The 8,052-nt window shown below is 37.7% G+C and overlaps 1 protein-coding gene across 2 annotated transcripts in view; it reads left to right on the plus strand.

Annotated features, from left to right (window-relative positions):
* The window catches only part of usp13 (ubiquitin specific peptidase 13), a 28,559-nt gene that overhangs the window by 12,273 nt on the left and 8,234 nt on the right, over positions 1-8,052 (plus strand). The window contains exons 11-17 of one of the 2 annotated variants that reach the window (XM_017480585.3): positions 1,641-1,763; positions 3,809-3,962; positions 4,716-4,890; positions 5,249-5,337; positions 6,561-6,683; positions 6,935-6,961; positions 7,222-7,365. In XM_017480585.3, coding sequence (XP_017336074.1) covers positions 1,641-1,763; positions 3,809-3,962; positions 4,716-4,890; positions 5,249-5,337; positions 6,561-6,683; positions 6,935-6,961; positions 7,222-7,365 — 835 coding nt within the window. Of the gene's footprint in view, positions 1-1,637; positions 1,764-3,808; positions 3,963-4,715; positions 4,891-5,248; positions 5,338-6,560; positions 6,684-6,934; positions 6,962-7,221; positions 7,366-8,052 lie in introns of both variants that reach the window. The other variant, XM_017480584.3, reaches the window with a different exon arrangement.

Here is an 8,052-nt window from a genome sequence, read left to right on the forward strand (position 1 = left end):
TTCTGTTGGAACTTGAATGCTTGTGGTTAATCAATATGTGAATTTGAGTTCGAATCCTGATGATGCCACAGCCATACATGGCCAGGAATCCAAGAGAGCAAAAATTGGTCATGCTCTCAGAGCGAGAGAGAGGAAGAGGGGGGTGGCATATTCTCTCTCTCCCCTATCAATTACAGTGACACTATCCAATCATGGGCGTCTGTGAGCTCATGCATGCAGAAGTGGGCGGACATTGCATGAGTTCAAAAATATGCGGCCGGCTGACTTCACACGCCTCAGAGGAAGCACGTGTTAGCCTTCCCCTCCCTGATTGGTAGCTGTCATGTGATACGGGACAGATTCCTGATGGATGGGAATTGGCTGTGACTAAATTAGGTAGAAAATTGGGGAATTTGAGATTGCTCATTTTCCATATTTGATGTAATTAATAATGATGTATGAATATGAATATATACTTCTATACTAGATTAACAGCAAATATTTAACCAGAAAAAGAACTGTCTTGACAAATAAAAATTATTTTCTCTCGCTTCACCTTTTTTCAACTTTTTACAAACACATATCTAGCAGTTGCATTATAATGTCTGGTGAGTTAAATCGGTTTGTACCACAAAGCTGCTGAATTCTCAGTTCTGATTGGTCAGCTAGTATTCATGAGTTTCTATAACAGAATGACTCTGACAGTAGTTCCAGCAAGGCAAATCACAGGTTAATATTCATGCGCTTAAACTAATGTTGTTTTTATTATTGTAGTAACAACTTATACAGGGATTTTCTGGTAGATGCTCCACATAAATGGATTGTGGGTTGCAATTGTTATGTTTTCTGTGAGGAGACATATATGTAACATTTTTGTAAGGAGTCTCCAGTGTCAGCATTGTATCAGTCGGGTAAAGCTATAACATTAATATTTCTGGCACAGCAGAGTCTTCAGGATGAGGGCATTGAGGTTTCTCAATAATATGACAAGCTACAATTTCTTTGCCTTAATAACTTAAAGAAAGTGGAAAAAAAAATAGAAAAGCTGGTGAGGGATTCACTATTTATAGGTGCTATAATGTAAGTGATAACATGATATCTGCAAAACAAGTTATGATGATGTTCTACAATATTAATTGTAACTATTTAAGGACAAAAGGTATGATGCATTTTTCTTTAATTAATAAAAAACTGTAATCATTGGCAAATTTCTGTGGAATAAGAGGAATAAAACATGTTTAGATGTGCTGCTATTGGAAAATAATGTCTGGGACATATTGGTATCCCACCACCCTGTCATTGATTGTTTTCCTATAACATCACACCCTGTCGTGGTGTATTCCTTACTTATAATGTCATAATGTCTCTGTGTTTATTATGTGCAGTTTGCATCATTTGCATTTGAATGTTAACTTCCCAAAAGCTAATATCACACAGTTGTTGGGTGGATAAATGCCTAACGATAATTATTTGCTATGAAGAATTACTTGCTTTTTTGCCGTGTGTGTAAGGCTGAACATAGAATGAATTAATCCTAGTAATACATTTTACTTTTAGTTGCCTCCTTCCTCCTATATGAAAGGGAAAATATGAACTAAAAAGCTTAATTGTAGCTCTCAGATGAACTTTCAGTGCCTAATATGCTCTTTCCTTTGCAGCAGCAGCACAGAGGGATTTCCCCCAGAATGTTCAAGGCTCTGGTCAGCAAAGGCCACCCAGAGTTCTCCTCAAATAGACAGCAAGATGCCCAAGAATTCTTTTTGCATTTTATCAACCTGGTAGAGGTGAGAGCTCATTCCCTTTTATTGAAGAAATATATTCTTCTTGTAGGAAAAGCAGCTACTTCATTAGAGCACCACCAGTTTTGTGTGGGTGGGAAAACAGTTCTGTTTCATTCCTCCTGACCGCCAGAGGCGGTGCTTAAGCACTAATGCATTATCGTAGCGCCAGCTAGATAGGTTGAGAGAAAATATACCAACAAAGTCTCTTGTTCCAAAAAGAGACAGTGGTTTTCATCCAGTTCTCGATTTAAGGCATCTAAACCTGTTACTGAAGACTCTGCCTTTTTGAATGCTACGCACAGCCGACATTCTTCGGTCTGTCATGATGAGGGATTGGTTTATGAGCATCAACTTGAAGGATGCATACTTTCACATTCTGAACACACCTCAACACAAAGTTTCTATGCTTCAGTTTCAAAAACCAAGCTTATCAGTTTAAGGTCCTTCCATTCGGTCTGTCCCTGTCCATGCATTGACACAGTGGAATCGCCACAGTGGTTGGTTCTGAAGACTGCCTTTCTATTAGCCATTGCTTTCACTAATCATGTTACTGAGTTTCATGCATTGTTGGTTAGTGAATTATGCATGCGTTGGTTACCAGAGGCATGGTGCTTTGGCAAATCCGTCTTTTCTTCCTAAGTTGCTGTTTCCTCAATTTGTAAATCAGTCCATTAATCTGGCTGCATTTCAAGGCTCATCCAAAGCGACTGGGTCGAGGGATCTCCTCTTGTGTCCTGTTCGGGCCGTGAGGTGACACGTGGACGCTACTGTCAGTCTTAGGCAGACTGATCAACTCTTTGTCTGCTATGGTGGTGCGCAGAAAGGTGGTGCTGTGTCAAAGCAAAGACTGTCGAACTGGATTGTGGAAGTGATCATACGACATACCGAAGAGCTCAAAGGCCCCTGCCAGGAGGGGTAGTATCTCCTGCCACTCTAGTAGGGCTGTATCTGTGTCTTGGGCAGCCTTTATGGGATTCTTCATGTCAGACATCTCTGCAGGTGCTACCTGGGCTTCTCCATGTACCTTTGCGTGCTTCTACAAGGTCACTGTGGCTGCCACACATGCTGTGAGTTCAGTGGTTCTTAAGGGGAAACCTTGACAGTTTTTTTTGTTGAGTGGAATTCCTCATGACTATGTTGGTAGGAGTCCTCCATTAGTGCTTAAGCACTGCCTCTGGCTGTCAGGAGGAATGAAACCGAACCACTATTACCTCTGTAACTAGTAGTTTATCTGAAGTTTCTCAACATGTGTGTGGTCTTTCACATCTGTCACATGGCTCTATTTTCAGACCTGTCTGCATCCAGCGCTGCCATACATACACTTGTGCTCTTAAGTGACTTTCTCAATCGCTTTAAAATTGGAACCTGCTATCAGTTACATGAAGCAGATAATGCTTCCTATTTACTTCGCCTACATGACTCATGGCCAGAGTTAAACCCACTACACTAAATGGGCTCTCCACAACACAAAATCAAATGTAACTATTTTAAACATGATGTAATTTTTTTTAAAAAAATACTTGTATATTGGATTATTAAAAGAGTGCTATAAATCAATAATAAATTGGTTTGTGAAATTTTCATAATCATGAAATGGTCAGTCCAAATATTCTAACTGAAGACAACGCTCAGTCTTCTCAGAATGTTTAGCTGTTTAGCTGTTTATTAGTGTAGTCCTGGACATTTATGCGTTCGTAAGCTGTACCGTTGATTGCTCTCAGACCAGCCGGCTCGGGTATTTCAGTGCTCTTAAGGGGAAAATATAGCTGATGTATTTCTGTAATGCCTCAGAATAGAGAGCCTGTTGCAGTGTGCTTATTTTAAAGGCAGACTCTGTGAACTTTTAATTATAGACCTGCTTATTTCATCTCCAAAAAGAGGCCTGATTTGTATAGATGTCATGTATTTTTATGCTTTTTTAAAAAAACAAAACCTGAATATATTCTTCACTGTTGTCTTTTGAACTTCAGATTAAAGTAATGAATTATGTCAGTTTCCTTAGTTTAGAAGTAGTGAATTTGTCTCACTGTGATTTTCTCCATTTCCAGAGGAACAGTTCTGGCTCAGAGAACCCCAGCGACGTGTTCCGCTTCATCGTGGAGGAGCGTGTACAGTGCTGCCAGTCACAGAAAGTGCGTTACACTCAAAGAGTGGACTACCTTATGCAGCTTCCTGTGCCCATAGAGGCTGCCACCAACAGGGGTAAAGACAGGATGTCCTTAAATATTATAGCATCCTCAAACCAATTCTTCTCTTCATTATCAGTCATTCAGAATAACGGTCCACTTTACTATATTTTTATCATCAAATAATTAAAAAAACACATTTACAGTAAAATTAGTTTATTTTAGTGGCAGTTTTTTTTTATTTTTTATTTTTTTTTTTATTTACATTTGATCTATATTTGTGTAAACCCTTTTTTTTTTTTTTATCTTTGACTGACATTCAGATAGTACATACAAACACATGCCCATTCAAACATGCATTACATAGTTTCCTTCCTGATCAGCAGTAAAATTATATTGTTACAGCTAAACATAGCAAATGTCACGCGTGAAGAGCAATGCAAAAACAGCAATCAAATGTTAAGTGATTAAAAAGAGGACATTCTAAGAAAAAAGGAAGTAATTGATTAGTAAGGAATAAATCATGATAGCGTGTGCTGTTATTAAAGACAAAAAGTCATCTATGGCACTTTGGTGTGACACGGCTAGACAGAAAGTCATTATCTTCCAATAACCGCACATCCTAAGGTGTTTTATTCCTCTTATACCACATCATCAATTCATAGAAGAAAGCTCAGTATGTAAGACTACTTGAGATATTGTTCCTATTATACAGATGCCATGTGGAGCCCAGGCCATCATGTCTTGTCTTTTAAAAGTGCTGGTGGTTATTACTCTGATCAGTAGTCGAAGGCTGTCGGTATCCTATAATAGTTTTTATATATTGCAGAAGAGCTCATAGCATATGAGACTAAGCGGAAGGATGCTGAAAAAAACTTACGGGCTCCTCCAGATCCAGTGAGGGCCCGCATTCCCTTCACTGCCTGTCTACAAGCCTTTAATGAACCTGAGAATGTTCTGGACTTCTGGAGTTCGGCACTGCAGGCCAAGTCGGCTGGAGTGAAGTAAGCATGGTTCTGGTCTAAAGCCTGGGAAGGATTTTACTGATTCGGATCACTGAATATACATAATTCAGGGAACAAGGATTTTAGAGAATAATTGTTCTGAGACACCAACAGCTTCTAAAAGATTTGTATTTGAAACATATCTGTAATGCTTTAATTTAACACTAATTGATTGGATCTAAGCAAAGAAAAGTATGATATAGATTCAGCTATAACTGCTCATGTTATTTGATGTAAAATGAAGCATTTATTTTTTAAATTGGTTAATGTAAATACTGGTAGGTTTTCAGTTGGGGATTTCATACTTCATGACTTTATTGGGGTTGATCATATTGATCAATCATATGTTCCTTTTCAGAACTTCTCGTTTTACAACTTTCCCTGAATACATGGTTGTACAGCTCAAAAAATTCACATTTGGAGTGGACTGGGTTCCAAAAAAGTTAGGTGCGTATTATGGTGTTTTACATTTTTTATTTTATTTTATGTATGTGAACATTCAATTCAATAAAATTTTATTTGTATAGCGTTTTTAACAATGGAGATCGTCACAAAACAGCTTAATAGAAATATATAAATTCAGGATATAATTTTTAAATTTATAAGTTTAAGATAATGAGCAAGCCAGAGGTGACAGTGGCAAGGAAAAACTCCCTGAGACGACATGAGGAAGAAACCTTGAGAGGGTCCAGACTCAAAAAAGGAGCCCATCCTCATCTGGGTGACACCTGTGTACTACATGGTGTAATAGTGCAATTGTGTAACCAGGAAATTCATTATAGTTTTTACATGAAGGCTATTTTTTCCCGAAGTTATAAACTGTTCATTGATAGAGACTTTACCTGTTCACTGACCACCTGTGGGGTGAACTGCAGAGGAGAGTCCACCAGCGTGGACATTGAAATTTGAAGGATCTTGAGAGATTCGATATGGAGGAATGGTCTCAGATCCCTTACCATGTATTCTCCAACCTCATCAGGCATTATAGGAGAAGACTCAGAGCTGTTATCTTGGCGAAGGGAGGTAGCACAAAGTATTGACTAAAAGGGTGCCAATAATTGTTGCACACCTATAAACAAAGATTGTTTTCTAAACTGTGTTGTGTTTGCAATTGTTTAATATCCATGAGAGCAGAGTATTTTTGTGAATTTTGTAAACAAAAGATCAAAAAGTTAAATAATAAAGACAATTTTTCACAGGCTTCTTTGCTCATATTTACCAAGGGGGCCAATATTAGTGGAGGGCACTGAATATGACGTGGTCTAAGTATACACTGATATTCATTTTGAGACATGGTGGTCCTTCTTTGCTTTAATAATTTTTCAAAGCAGATCAGTGTTTCTGTTTCGTAATGTATTGACATCTGTGTCTGGCAATCTCATGCTCTCTTGTGCAACTTAGACCAATCACATGCTAAAAGGTGCTTGGGCAAGACACATGGTATAAACAATATCAGTTTGCAAATCGTGTTTGCTTATGTTTTAGGTAATTATGTGCTATTTAGTCCAGTAGAGGGCACCATGGGTCCTAGTTTTTTATTTTATTTTATTTTTTACTGTTTTGCACATTGAGAAAGAAGCTAATGTTAAGGTTAGTTTATGGAAATGAATGTGTTAACTGATTTCTACAGTCCTTTATATCACCTTTTGTCCTGACTGTTTTTTAAACAGATGTTTCTGTAGACATGCCTGACTTTATGGACTTGAATCGGTTCCGGGCTACAGGGCTCCAAGCAGGTGAAGAAGAGCTCCCTGACCTTACGCCTCCTATTGTCATTCCTGAGGACATAAGAGGTAACATTTTCTATATTTCTCTATTATAGCTTTCTGTGCTTGTAAGAAATTGAACCTCCTGCACACTCCTGCAAAATCTGTAAAAGTGCTTTAGATTCTCCAAATGATGTTCAGAGTGCAGGTGTATTTTACATAAACTATACCTATGGCCATGTTCTGTTTATATATATAAAAAAAAATTAAAAAAAAGACTTATGAAATGTAAATGTATTAATCATATCTGACTGCAAATGCTTTCTTTTCCCCCTCAGACAGCTCAGTGAATAATTCTTTGGAATGTAAGTGCCATATTTTTTTTTTTATTTGCTCCATACATAATTACACATGTCAGAATCAGTATCAGAAAATGATTGGGTGATATCATGTTGTTATCATAATATAAGTGTTGCTTGTTAGTTTCCAGTCATAGTAAATCCTCCATGAGATTCCTGACAAACATTTTGGCCTTTCTCTAACGAGGTCCGATGAGATGTTTCACTTTTAATATGAGCCTTCCATAAAGGCTGTAAAGTATTCCTTCTTTACCATTTTTTTCCAGCTCCCGAAATAGATGAGGCCTCTGTGATGCAGTTGGCAGAAATGGGCTTCCCTCTGGAGGCCTGCCGGAAGGCTGTGTACTACACTGGGAACATGGGAGCTGAAATGGCATTTAACTGGATCATTGCTCACATGGAGGAGCCAGGTAAGACTGTTGTATTCTGTCCAACAAGAGCATCTCTTATTAGAGGAATCTGTTGACGGCACTGTATATGAACACTAGCCATTTATCACAGCTGGAAACTAGAATTCATTTGCTACACATTTATGTCTGTTTTCTCTAAGGACAGAATTGCAAATTGTGTTTCTAAGCCTGCAGAGTCAGGCTGTACTGTTAGGAGGGTTTAACTCTCCTTTGTTTATAATTAAACAACATTATGGGCAGATTGTGCTTTACATTATCAATTTACCATGTGGGCCTATATATTTTTACTGCTTTATGAAGGCATATTAATTTGTGTGCTGCATGTGCCTGTTTATGTTTTGTAATTATGTTTTCAAAAGCCTAAGGTATACTTGCACTTAAACTGTAGTGTTTAATTGCAAGTGAAGCTTATGTATTACTTTTGGGAATGTAAAGAGAATATATAAAGAGTTTTGAATTTTGAACAACAACCAAGCATAGACTTATATTACAGGGTGTTTAATCCTCTACTGCATCCACTTTTCTTTTTTAAATGTTGCCTTGGGTTTCTGGTCTCGGTTGGTGGTGATATATTCAAACTTGCAATTTTCCGACAATTCCCAGAAACCTTAGAACATTTCTTTATATGGGAGCTTATGATATACTTAAATATTCTAATTTGAGAGTATAACTTGAGATTTAATGTTC

This window comes from Ictalurus punctatus, chromosome 11, assembly GCF_001660625.3.
Source record: "Ictalurus punctatus breed USDA103 chromosome 11, Coco_2.0, whole genome shotgun sequence".
Classification (NCBI taxonomy): domain Eukaryota; kingdom Metazoa; phylum Chordata; class Actinopteri; order Siluriformes; family Ictaluridae; genus Ictalurus; species Ictalurus punctatus.